Source organism: Scylla paramamosain, unplaced genomic scaffold (genome assembly GCF_035594125.1).
Source record: "Scylla paramamosain isolate STU-SP2022 unplaced genomic scaffold, ASM3559412v1 Contig1, whole genome shotgun sequence".
NCBI classification, from domain to species: Eukaryota; Metazoa; Arthropoda; class Malacostraca; order Decapoda; family Portunidae; genus Scylla; species Scylla paramamosain.
Genome location: NW_026973666.1, coordinates 3,196,607 through 3,210,000, shown reverse-complemented (window position 1 = coordinate 3,210,000; position 13,394 = coordinate 3,196,607). Strand labels below are relative to the sequence as shown.

The following is a 13,394-nucleotide window of genomic DNA, read 5'->3' as shown; positions in this document are numbered from 1 at the left end:
CATCATCATCATCATTTCCTATTACTAAAATTATCTCTTCTTTCACAATAAGATAAAAAATATAAATAAATAAATAAATAGCGATGAAATCTAAAAGAATTCTACATTATTATTATTATTATTATTAAATTTGTCATTATTTACAAACATAATAAAAAAATAAACATGCTTATAGAATACTGACTAAAAATTGACAGAGAGAGAGAGAGAGAGAGAGAGAGAGAGAGAGAGAGAGAGAGAGAGAGAGAGAGAGAGAGAGAGAGAGAGAGAGAGAGAGAATGTGCCTCTTACACTACAAAATATGACTGTGCACATTATAAATAAATAAATAAATAAATAAATAAATAAATAATTAAAATAAATGAATGTATAACTAAATAAGGAAGAAATGTAAATTAAGTGCTTCTTCTACTACTACTACTACTACTACTACTACTACTACTACTACTACTACTGCTCCTATTTCTATAGATAAAAATATTACACCTTTCTAAAAAAAAATAGAAAAAATGCATTCTAATTTTCATATCAGAGAGAGAGAGAGAGAGAGAGAGAGAGAGAGAGAGAGAGAGAGAGAGAGAGAGAGAGAGAGAGAGAGAGAGAGAGAGAGAGAGAGAGAGAGAGAGACATTCCTTCAGTATTTAGAATTTCAAGCAATATTTTGTTTTTGCTTTCGTGCATGGCGTGCATGAGAGAGAGAGAGAGAGAGAGAGAGAGAGAGAGAGAGAGAGAGAGAGAGAGAGAGAGAGAGAGAGAGAGAGAGAGAGAGAGAGAGAGAGAGAGAGAGAGAGCAAAATAAACACAAGATAAACAGTTTCAACACAGACCCCAGACAAGCCAAGCCAAGCCAAGCCAGAGAGGGGAAACTTACATAAACAAAGACTTATGTGGAAGGGTAGAGTGAGAGAAGAGGCCTCGAGTGAAGCTGTTTCGGGGACTGGCATGGGTGGTGGCAGCGGCAGCAGTCCGGGGGAGGCTGCCGTGGGGGGTGAGGGGGTCGCACACCTCCTCGACAACACTTATGCTACAGGAAGGGTATTAATGTACATGCCAGGCTTGGTCTTTGTTTGTGTTCAATGTTTGTTTTTGTCTGTCAATGCTCCTCTCTCTCTCTCTCTCTCTCTCTCTCTCTCTCTCTCTCTCTCTCTCTCTCTCTGCCTTTATTCAATTTTTTTTTCTTATTGGTTATTTCTCCCTTGTTTGGTGTTTTGAGTTGTTATTTTCTTTATTTTCCTTCTTTGTTTATCTTACGTTTTCTTCCTCCTCCCCCTTCTCCTCCTCTTTATGCAATTTATCCTAGTTTTTCAGAGTTTATTGTGTTTTTTCCTTGTTTATTTTTCTCTCTTGTGTTTGTGATTCCTCTACTTTCCTTCTTCCCTTCATTCTTTATCTTACTTTTCCACCTCCTCCTCCTCCTCCTCTTCCTTCTTCTATATTACCTGTTTATCTGTTTCTATCTTTTAATTCTTCATCTTTTACTTCCTTCTTATGTTCTTCTTTCTTATTACTCCTACTCCTTTGTTTATTCTCCTCTTCTTCCTCTTCGTCCTTCTTCAGTATCTATCTCCACCTTTTCATTCCTCTTTTTCTTCCTCCTATGTTTATTTTTGCTTATTCTCCTCTTCCTCCTCCTCCCTTTCTTTACTAATCATCTATCTATCCTTCTATTCTTCCACTATCTTTATTGCTTATTGTATTATTCTCTCTTTATTCTTATCTTTGTTTTCTATTCTTCCTCCTTCAGTTCATCTATTCTTCTTTAACACTTGTTCTTATTTATATTTCTCTATTCCTCCTCTTCCTTTATTTATTGAAGTTTATTTGTCTACTCTTCTTCCTCCTCTTCCAATATTTCTTCTTGTTTATCCTATTCTTCCTTCCTTCCTCTAGTTTGTATCTTTCTCTATTCTTCCTCTTTCTCCTTCTGCTCTTCCAATATTTCTCCTCATTCTCATCTTCTTGTTATTCTTTTCTTTTTTTCTACTTTTCTTTCTTTTCTTGTTATCTTCCCGTTCTCCTCCTCTTCCTCCTTACCTATTTCTCCTCTTCCTTCTCTCTATCTTAAGCTTCCTATCATTACATCTTCCTATTCTCTTTTCTTATTCCTCCTCTTCCTCCTTTCTTTAACTCTTTTTCTTTCTCTCTCTAGATCTGTTATTTCACTTTTTCTTCTCTTCCTCCTCCTTCTCATTTAGGGAAGTCAGGAAAGGATGAGCAAGCAACTGTTATTAGTAAACAAACAAACAAACAATCAAACAAAAACATTCTTGTATATAGTGTGTGTGTGTGTGTGTGTGTGTGTGTGTGTGTGTGTGTGTGTGTGTGTGTGTGTGTGTGAAGTATTCTTTGTCTGTAAGGGTTAGAAAAAGCATTAGATTAACTTAAATATAACTCTCTCTCTCTCTCTCTCTCTCTCTCTCTCTCTCTCTCTCTCTCTCTCACACACCAAATAAAATAGTGATGCAACAAAATAAAAGAAAAACAACGAAAATGGAAACAAGCAAGCCACACACACACACACACACACACACACACACACACACACACACACACACACACACACATTAGCAATAAGCACAAATGTAAACAAACACACATGCAAGCAAACAAACAAACAAACAAACAAACAAACAAGCAACAGGGGGCAACATAAAACACATGCAGAGAGAGAGAGAGAGAGAGAGAGAGAGAGAGAGAGAGAGAGAGAGAGAGAGAGAGAGAGAGAGAGAGAGAGAGAGAGAGAGAGAGAGAGAGAGAGATTTTGGGGTTAATAAAGCTTTGATATTTTTCTTTAAATTTAACCTACCTAAATATATCATTCTCTCTCTCTCTCTCTCTCTCTCTCTCTCTCTCTCTCTCTCTCTCTCTGCCACTCCTACACCCTCACCTGATTGGCTGACAGGTTTAAGAACAGCAAACAAACAAAATAAGGAGAGAGGAATGAAGGAACGTAAGAAAATTGCAACAAGCCATCGGAAACTTGAGAAAAATGCGTAAACGAGGGAGTAAACACAAACTAGAATAAAATGCGTGAATAAAGAAATGAACAATAATGGAGCAAAAAATATATAAGCTGAAAATAAATAAATAAATAGATAAAATAAATAAATAAATAAAAATAAAGAAACATTACATTATGATAATAAATTGCAGTGTTTTCTAGACAGAGAGAGAGAGAGAGAGAGAGAGAGAGAGAGAGAGAGAGAGAGAGAGAGAGAGAGAGAGAGAGAGAGAGAGAGAGAGAGAGAGAGAGAGAAAAAAAGGAAGAAAGATGAATATAGAATTGGAGGAAAGTGACAAATACTGGAGAGAGAGAGAGAGAGAGAGAGAGAGAGAGAGAGAGAGAGAGAGAGAGAGAGAGAGAGAGAGAGAGAGAGAGAGAGAGGGCTACATCTTACTCTTGAGCTGTGGAATAATGCTGGGAAGTGCGGAGAGAATTTGCTTCATTTCCCACACTCATCATGGACTGCAATCGCTGTGACTGGAGGAGCACGCGGAGCTCTTCTGGCATCTCCTGCAGGTAAGGAAGGACGCAGGTAAGGGAGGGAGGGAGGAAGGGAGGAATATTTGTGAGGAAACATTATTAGGCAGTATGTGAATGAAAAACTGTGGGATATGAATGTATAGATGAATAACACACACACACACACACACACACACACACACACACACACACACACACACACACACACACACATACACACACACACACTGCATGTCAGAAAAAATATCTTGAAAAAATACTATAAATTAAGCTAAATACTGGCGATGAGTGACTGGGAGGGAAGACGGTTTCAGTCTGTGTCCTGGTGATGACGTCACAGCCAGATGATGATGCCACAGTCTGTTACTTACGTACGTAACGTATTTCATTTTCAAAATGACCCCTCAAAAAAAGGCAGCTAGACTCAAATGCTCTATATATTCTAACTTGCCATATACTTTAACTAACACTGAATATCAAAACATTTCAAATCTCAGTAATAATAAGGATATTTAAAAATATATGAATGTAAAATGTTGAAACCTTGACGTCATTAAAACCACTAAAATGTTCGTCCAATCTGACTGAAAAAAATAAATAAATAAATAAACTATTTTAATAAACAATTAAAAGTTAGTTAGAAGCTGAAATAAAAAAAATACAAAATCTACAAAACATGAAAATATCAAACATGAAGAGGACAATGAATCGCTGTAAAGTGCACACATTCAATTAACAGAAATAAAACACTTGAACAACCACGAACAACTTTCTGAAGCAGCAAACACTTCATTACACACACAAATCAATCAATCAATGTGAGAGCCACTGTACTTTATGACAGAAATAGTCAACTACAAACCTAAAGAAATGAAGCAGCCTACATGTTTTGGTGTGTGAAAATATTTAAATCGATTATTCAGCTGCTGAGATAAACAAACGTGATGGTGGCCTGCGCTAAATAAATACATATTGAAGAAATAAAAAAGACCAAATTGAATAAAAAAACACTAAAAATAAAAAGTATGAAAAAAAATGCATACCCCAAATAAATAAATAAATAAATAAATAAATAAATGAATAAATAAAATAAAATCAGGCACATACATAGAAGACACCAGCAGCACCTCATCAGCAGCAGTACTCACCACTTCCCCGTACTTCTCCTGCACCTGAGTCTTCATGCGCTGGAAGGTGGTGGTCAGGTAGGAGTGGAGGGCCTGCAATGCCTCTGTCACGCGGCACCCATGCACGGCCAAGCCAGCCTCCAGCAGTGGGATCTGTGCCAGGAGGAGGAGGAGGAGGAGGAGGAGGAGGAATAAGAGAAGTTAAAGTAATGTTTCCAAGATTATTCTCATTTATTTGTTTATTTATTTATTTTTTATGCATGACAGACTTCAGACAAAAACAAAACATATCTACCTGTCTCTATACCAGGCAGGCAATTCCACTCAGGGTAGCCCAGACAAGGCACCCACACACACACACACACACACACACACACACACACACATCATTCATACTTTTAGTCCTGTCAGTCTGGTGGAAAGGGAGTCTCATGGACCATGCCACCACACCTCAGAAGCTTAGGCACACCACAGCTGGCCACACACACCCACAGCAAGGCCCACAGCACACACTGGTTCACCCCTTCCTCTTCACAATGAGACTGTTCCCTACCCTGCACATCCAATCCTGAGACAACAGCAAGACCCCCACAGCAAGACCCTCACAGCAAGACCCCCACAGCAAGACCCCCACAGCAAGACCCTCACAGCAAGACCCCACAGCACACACCAGTTCACCCCTACCCCTTCGCAATGAAACTTCTCAGTGGTTACCTGTGCTGCTATCAGATGAGACAATTGCTTCAGCTTCTCTGCATCCTCAGGGTGGCTCTCCCTGTACTCGTCACAAAGGAACGCCTGGGCAGGGAGAGATGAGGGTCAGTGAAGGTAGTGACAAGTAGGAAGAGAGGAGAGGTGGTGATGTCAATGAGAGAATATAATAGGAGATGATGTCAATAAAAGCAGTAATCAGGACAGGAGTGATAAAAATGTCAGTAATATGAATAAATAAGGACGAGAGGTGATAAGAATGACAGTAACAGTAAAGGACAAAAGAACTAGAGGTGACAGACGCAATAACAGTAAGAACAAGTGAGAGAATAACAACATCAAGGAAACAGCAACAACAAGAACAGGAAGAACAAAATGAATGATAACAATTCTAACAATAAGCAAGATGAAAACAAGCGAGATGAAAACAGACAAGAACACAAGGAAGAACAAAAAGAACAATAACAATAACAGGAACAACAAAAATGGGGAGAACAAGAACAGAAACAAAGAGCAATAGGAAGAACAATACAAGAATACCTATCTATCAATACATTATCTATATCAACAGCACTATAATCTATCACTTATTGTTTCTCCTGTTAATAATGCAGAAATCTAGTTAATCTGTCACTAGAACCGTAAAAACACCCTTGAAAACACGTCACTTATTGTTTCTCCAGTTAATAAGGTAGAAATCTTGTTAATCTGTCACTAGAACCGTAAAAACACCCTTGAAAACACGTCACTTATTGTTTCTCCTGTTAATAATGTAGAAATTTGTCACTAGAACCATAAAAACATTCTTGAAAACCTGTTAATAATGCAGAAATCTTGTTAATCTGTCACTAGAACCATAAAAACAAACTTAAAAACAAACGTCACTTCAACTAAACCCACAAAACCACAGCAACCTGACCACTTCACAAACAACCGCTGAAAGTAGGCAAGATATAGATAGAACTATTTCAAGAGACCACAACACAACACACACCCATGGGCCCACAGACACACAGATACACACGGCCCCACCTTCTCATAGTTAGCAGTGCCTCCATTCACAGCAGCGTCCACAATGCCAGACAGCTTGCGGGTGAGTTGTTGAAGGAGCAGTCCAGGGTCTCTACCATATTTTATCACCATCATTCGCAGCTATTGGAGTAAAGTTAGGTTAGGTTTACAGTGATTGGGTGCTTGCTCTCTCTCTCATTTTTTTTTATGTTTATCGCAAGGGAAAGGCTTTTGTGATATAAGGATTAGATAAAAGCATTGTTCAGATTAAGAATTTTTTGGGTAACTCTCTCTCTCTCTCTCTCTCTCTCTCTCTCTCTCACCTCCATGTTAGTTTGGGTCATAGTCTGCAGGGCATTCTCCAGCGGTGACAGCTCCACTGACTCCACACGACGCACAGGGAACCACCGGAGGATGCCTGGGGGGCGGTTTGGGGTTCAGTTGGGTTAGGTGTTGATGGCATGTTGTGCTGTTTTGGTTATGTGTTGATGAGGTGTTGTGTTGGTTAGGTTAGGTTCAATCTTAACCTACCCTAATGTAACTTAACCAACCCTACCCTCACCTCACCTAACTTAACCCCACTCCAACCAAACCTAATCAAACTTAACCTAACCTAACCCAACTTATCCTAACCCAACCTAACCCAACCTAACATATCCTAAACTAAGCTAAACTAACCCAACCAAAGCTACCTAAACCTCACTAAACCCAGACCTAACCTAATAAACACACCAGGGAGGGAATAAGTGATCTCCAGTGTGGTCTTTTCGATGCAGAGCGTGGCAAACTCATTATCAGGGTCCCTGGTGCCGCGGTGGAAGGGCCTGGAGTAGGTGAAAGTTCGGACATGATTGGCGCGGTAGTAACTTGTGATCTGCTCCGACACGCTGGCCCCGGCAAAGATCACATTCTCGTCCACCACGCAGTCCACCTTGCTGATCTGGAGGTCTGTGGAGGCGGTGGAGGAAAGAGGAATGATAATACTGCTCCTACTGATACTGCTACTACTTCTACTACAGCACAGATACAGAAATAAAGGAGAATGCAGAAACACACACACATACACACACACAGACATAGGTATCCAATCTTTTCCTTCCTCTTCTCTCTCTTTTTCCTCCTTTTTCCATCCTTTATGCACAAAAATAACCAATACTTTCTTTACCCTCCTCTCCTATCTTCTCTCTCCTTCACACACACACACACACACACACACACACACACACACAGACACACAGACATACACTGATGGGGCGACTCCTTGGCCTCCTCGCTCGGTGGTGTCAGTTTCTTCATAAGCTCAGCATTACGAAACTGGTCCAGGATCCTTGTCTGAAACTCTGCCAGGCGTTCAAACCCATTACCACGGTACACAAACACCTGAGGAATGATAGAGTGTGTTAGTGTGTTTGTGGTAGTGTTGTAGTGTGTATATGTGTGTGTGTATGCTGGCCACTACTTACCTTGTTCTGTAGGAAGGCCGGGAAACCTCTGCCGTAGTAAGCCACTCGGAAGTACTCAGGTTCAGGGCGTAAGTTCTGGGGGTTCATGATGTTTTTGTAGAAGACAGCCATGCGGGTGAGCAGCTCGGACAGTTTGGTGTAGTCGAAGCGCACCTCCTCATAGTGCGTCACCAGCTCCTTGCACAGCTTCAGCGCATCCTCCCACATCTGTCAGGTGAGGTGAGGCGAGGTGAGGTGAGGTGTGTTTAGGTGAGGTGAGGTGAGGTTTGGTTTGGTTAGATGATGTTACGTTTAGTTAGGTTAAAAGGTGGGGTTCAGTTTGGTTTGGTTCGGTTAAGTGAGGTTCAGTTTGGTTTGGTAAGGTTAGAAGTAAGGAAGGAAGGCCATGTTTTACTACTACTACTACCACCACTACTACTGATAACTTAAGTCTATTCCACAGAAGTAACACCATAAGATGCATCACTACTACTACTATTACAACTACTACTAATCAACAAAGTCTTTTCCACCCAAGGACAACAAATAGTAGGAAAAAGACCCATTAAAAAAACCATTCCCCTCCCACCTTTTGAACCTATCAAGCTTGCACCAATCACTTCCAGGCCCAACACTACAAATTCCCTTCTCAAAGCACCCATTAACTTGAAAAAAAAACATGCTAATCTACCTTTCTTAAATTTAAACGCATTACTTCCTAGAGTCCCCCCAACAAAAACACTCTCACTTCCTCATAACCTTACCTTGCCCTTATCAAAGTATTTAATTATATCTTCGTACAGTATCTCCTTCAGCTCGTCGTGTCTGTCCGCATCTGGGTAGAAAGGCGAGTGGAGTGCATGGGAGAGTGGGTCAGGTGTCCAGTGAAGGAGCTTTGTGTGCTGCATCAAGGAGTAGCCGGCCTCTGTGTAGTTTTCGCAGTTTAAGTGCAGTCGTGTCAGCTTGTACACATAGCGAAGATACAGTTCCTTGCGTTTGATCTCCGAGTAAAAGTCCTGTGGGAGTGGAGGGGTGGGTGAGAGGATGGGTGTGAAGTCTTGTTGGTGGAATGAAGTTTGTGAATGGATGAGTGGATGAATATAGGGGTGAATGGCACACACACACACACACACACACACACACACACACACACACACACACACACACACACACACACACACACACACACACACAAACACACAGACCCACACAAACCCACAAACACACAAATTGCCCCCCACACCCCCAAACACCCCCACACACACACACACAAACTCACCAGCAAATTAACAATACATCCCATGCGTGTTTCATTTGAGTTATCTGGGGTATTCATGATGGTTCTGTACTGCAGCAGACGGTCCAAGAGGTGTGTCACAGTGCTGACCAAACGCCGTCCTGTGTCGCAGAGTGTTGCGTGGCCCTGGCAGAGGCTCCCTATAATATTCTTGAACATATCACGGTAATGTTCGTCACCATGTCCGCTCTCTACAAGCTGGTCCAGTTTCTCCAGCATCTCGTTCTCCAGTTGCTGTGTTAATGGTGGTGCAGTGTTAGGTTAGGTTTGGTTAGGTTTGGTTTGGTTTGGTTAGGTTAGGTTAGGTTAGGTTAGGTTTGGTTAGGTTAGGTTTGGTTTGGTTTGGTTTGGTTTGGTTTGGTTAGGTTTGGTTTGGTTTGGTTAGGTTAGGTTAGGTTAGGTTAGGTTAGGTTTGGTTAGGTTAGGTTAGGTTGAACAGATGTAAAGTACAAATAAAACATAAGTAATCAAATAAAAATGCATAAGAACATAAATAAACAAGAACATAAATAAAACAGACGAACAAAAACAAATAAATAAATAAATAAATAAATAAAAACATAAGTAGACAAACAAATAAAATATAAATAAACAAAAAAACACAAACAAATAAAAACACCAAAACAGAAACACACCCAAACAAACCACAACACAAACACACAAACCCTTACTGTTAATCCTCAGCACCTCAACCAAACACACCCAACAAACACAAACAAACAAACTCTTACTTTTAATCCTCATCACCTCAACCAAACACCCCCACAAACAAACACGCACAAACAACCCATTACTATTTCAATCCTCAGCGCCTCAACCGAACACCCCCCACAAACAAACAAAAAAACAAACAAACAAACAAGCCCTTACTATTTTAATCCTCAGTACCTCAAACACCTCCACAAACACACACACACACACACATACAAACCCTTACCTTAATCTTGGGCGTGTCATTCTCCCTAACCTTGTCTCTGGCAGCGTAGAATTCGCACTGCATCATGTCAAAGAAAATGGGAATTGTGGCCTTGCGGAGCTCAGTGTCAGGAAGCATCGTCATCTGCAGGAAGGGCCCCACGAGAGACACCTTGCACTCCCGCCCTGCCACAAATCGACTCTTGTTCGTGCCTGCCGGGGACACAAATGGGGGTAAAGGTAGGGCCAGAGGGAAGGGACCAGGGGAGGGAATGTTATATTTCTGTAAATACCAAGGACAAAGGGACAAAGAGGAACGATTGCCAGTGAAGTGTTTGTCTTATTACTTGCCGAAGGGGACTGAACCAACAAACAGTGGTGATTTTAGGGTCATTTAAGGGTGATTTCTAGCTTGTTTAGGCTTAAGGGTGTTCTTGTTGCTTATTTAGGGTGATTTTGTGAATTAGGGTCGTTACAGGGTTTTATTGCTTGTTTGGGGTTGTTTTCGTGATTTTATGGCTTGTTTAAGGTCGTTTATTAAGTGTTTTTATGAATTACGGTCATTAAGGGTGTTCTGTTGCTTGTTTAAGGTCGTTAAGGGTGTTTTATGGCTTGTTTGGGGTTGTTAAGGGTGTTTTTGTGAATTAGGGTCATTAAGGGTATTTTATTACTTGATTAAGGTCGTTAAGGGTGTTTTATGGCTTGTTTAGGGTTGTTAAGGGTGTTTTTGTGAATTAGGGTTGTTAAGGGTGTTTTCTTGGTTGTTTAGGGTCATTTGGGTCCTCCTCCTCCACCTACCCAGACCGAACCACAAGCCCTTCACTCCAAGCGCTGTCTCCTTCCTCATGTCCTTGTAACGTCCCAGAATCTTGTTCCTCTTGCTCTTTGTGAAGTCTTCGAGTTGCAGGGGTGGCTGGGAATGCAAAAGATTAGTTAAGTTAGACTAGGTAAGGTAAGTTAGGCTAGGTAAGGTAAGGAAGGGAAGATTAGATGAGTTAGGGTAAGATAAGGTGAGATAAGACTAGATATATGTGTGATGAGATTAGAGTAAAACAATGAAAAATCAAGGTAAGGGAGAAGATTAGATTAAATTAATGAACGTTCAAATAAGGTGTGGTCAAATTAACGCTAATTTACCTGGGAGATGAAGTTAATTGATGTATGGAAAATCTTGCTCCACACATCCTCCCTGAAGGGCTCCAGCAACTTCTCTGCAATGACCCTGGAGAACTGCTGCAGCACCTTCACTATCACACTGCAAAGGTCAAGTTAGGTCAAGTTAGGTTAGGGAGGGTCAGGTTAGGTTAGATCATTCTGTTCTCTCTCTCTCTCATTTCCTTCCTTCCCTATCCTACACACACACACACACACACACACACACACACACACACATTTACAGTGCAACCTGTTTTCCTCCCTCCTGCTCCTCCTCCTCCTCTCTTGTTTCAATTTCCTCTTCTCCTCCTCCTCTTACCTTCTCTCTCTCCTCTCTTCCATCCCTTAAGTCCCCTTCTCTCTCTCCTCCTTCAGACAATCCCTTCCCTTCTCTCTCCTCTTTCTTCAAAACCCCTCCTCTCTCCTCTCCTCCTCTTCCCACAACCCCTTCCTCTCTCCTCCTCCTCCTTCAAAACCCTTCCTCCCTCCTCTCCTCCTCTTCCCACAACCCCTCTCCTCTTCCCCCCTTACTGGTTCTGTAGCAAGATCATCTCAGCCCAGTCAGCAGGAAAGACGGGTTCTTTTACAAGTTTCTCCACCACCTCCAGTAGCTCTAAGATAAAGGCACACAGATGCTCCACTTCCTCGTAGCGGTTCAGGAAGGTGTGGTAGTGCCGGTCTGTCATCTGGCGCAGCAGGGACACCAAAATGCTCACGTAGTTGCCCTGTTAAGTGGTTAGCTCGTTAGGGTTTGTTTGTGGTGCTGGTGTTTGTGTGTGTCTTTTTTTTTTTTTGTTTGTTTGTGTTGGGTTAGGTTTGTTGATGTGTTAAGGATGTGTTTGTGTGTGTGTCTGTGTGTGTGTGTGTGTGTGTTTGTGTTTTTACTGTGTTTGTGGTTTTGTTGATAAAGTTACTACTACTACTACTACTACTACTACTACTACTACTACTCCTACACACACCCACACATCCTACTATTACTATCACATACAAAACAAGCCCTACTATTACTACTACTACAAGTAACAACAATACACCAACACCAGACCTTACTACTACTACTACTACTACTACTACTACTACTATTACTACTACCACCACCACCACCACTCACCAATAATGGGTCTGCTTCCTTCATGCGGGACACAACAGAGAGAATGTCCTCAAGTAGCATTAGAGACAGTAGGCCTATGTCCTCGTAAACAGGGCCTATGTCAGCGTTGAAAAGGACGTCCAGAATATCACCCAGGATTTCTGAGCAGAGTTCGAGCTGCGTTTGGGGTGTTTGTGGGAAGAATGGGGAGTTTGGGGTGTTTTGGGGTAAAGAAGGATAGAAAAGGGTGGTTCGGTGCATTTTAAGGGTGTTTAAAGGTGTTTTGGAGTGTTTAAGATTGTTTTGGAGTGTTTAAGGGTGTTTTAGAGTGTTTTCAGGTGTTTGGAGGGACGACAGGGGTGTTGGAAGGTGTTGGGGTGACAAAGGTGAAAGAAAACAGAGGAAGAGGAGGATAATAATGAGCAGGACAGACAGGGAGGCACAGATGAGGAAGGGAGGGAATAAACACAGAATTAGTAACATCAAACACTAATTGCATGTAAAGTGTGTGTCACTGAGAAGCATAAACGCTGATCTCACTTTTGTTTTGCCTTAAAGGTGCAAAGTTTGGAAATATTAAAGTTTTGAGGAATTTATACGTTGGAAATCTTTGTGACGTAATGAAAACTGTTAGATGAAAAGTTTATAGTCATATTGAAAACTTAATTAGGTTAGGATGTTCTTCAGATTAAAACTAAATATATGCTCATTTTGAAAACTTGACATTACTTTGTGAAATTGTTAAGAGATGAATCTAGCAAATATTTCACTGTCATCTTATCTCTCTAATCATGTAAACTTAAAGGGTTCACTACGTAATGCAAACAACAAACTCAAAGAAGAAACAAAAAGGGGTCAAAATTTGAAATAAACCAAACATGCTTGCAACTAAACAGAAAAAAAAAATAAATGAAAAAATAAATGAAAAAAATAAAAACAAAAAAAAATATACACATCAATATAAAAAAAGCACACAAAAAAATACATACTTACACACACACACACACACACACACACACACACACACACACACACACACACACAAACACACATACATACTTAAAAAAACAACAGCAACAACTTCATCCCACAAAAAAAAAAAAAAAAAGATACATGAAAAAATACACCAACCACCACCACTACCACCACCACCACCACC

General features: G+C 40.8%; 1 protein-coding gene across 8 annotated transcripts in view; it reads right to left on the bottom strand.

Annotated features, from left to right (window-relative positions):
• LOC135095655 (dedicator of cytokinesis protein 1-like) overlaps positions 1–13,394 on the bottom strand; it is a 56,060-nt gene that overhangs the window by 18,490 nt on the left and 24,176 nt on the right. For 6 of the 8 annotated variants that reach the window (XR_010264467.1, XM_063996623.1, XM_063996624.1 and 3 more), the window contains 16 exons: positions 12,257–12,412; positions 11,674–11,867; positions 11,125–11,242; positions 10,786–10,900; positions 10,010–10,200; positions 9,055–9,306; positions 8,540–8,791; positions 7,797–8,003; positions 7,578–7,713; positions 7,066–7,281; positions 6,657–6,751; positions 6,355–6,474; positions 5,326–5,409; positions 4,633–4,764; positions 3,399–3,514; positions 872–1,024 (listed from right to left, as the gene is read on the bottom strand). Coding sequence is in view for 7 of the 8 variants with exons in the window: in XM_063996623.1 (XP_063852693.1) it covers positions 872–1,024; positions 3,399–3,514; positions 4,633–4,764; positions 5,326–5,409; positions 6,355–6,474; positions 6,657–6,751; positions 7,066–7,281; positions 7,578–7,713; positions 7,797–8,003; positions 8,540–8,791; positions 9,055–9,306; positions 10,010–10,200; positions 10,786–10,900; positions 11,125–11,242; positions 11,674–11,867; positions 12,257–12,412 (2,537 nt within the window). In the remaining variant the exon portion in view is untranslated. The remainder of the gene's footprint in view (positions 1–871; positions 1,025–3,398; positions 3,515–4,632; positions 4,765–5,325; positions 5,410–6,354; positions 6,475–6,656; positions 6,752–7,065; positions 7,282–7,577; positions 7,714–7,796; positions 8,004–8,539; positions 8,792–9,054; positions 9,307–10,009; positions 10,201–10,785; positions 10,901–11,124; positions 11,243–11,673; positions 11,868–12,256; positions 12,413–13,394) is intronic. The other 2 variants (XM_063996628.1, XM_063996629.1) reach the window with 1 other exon arrangement.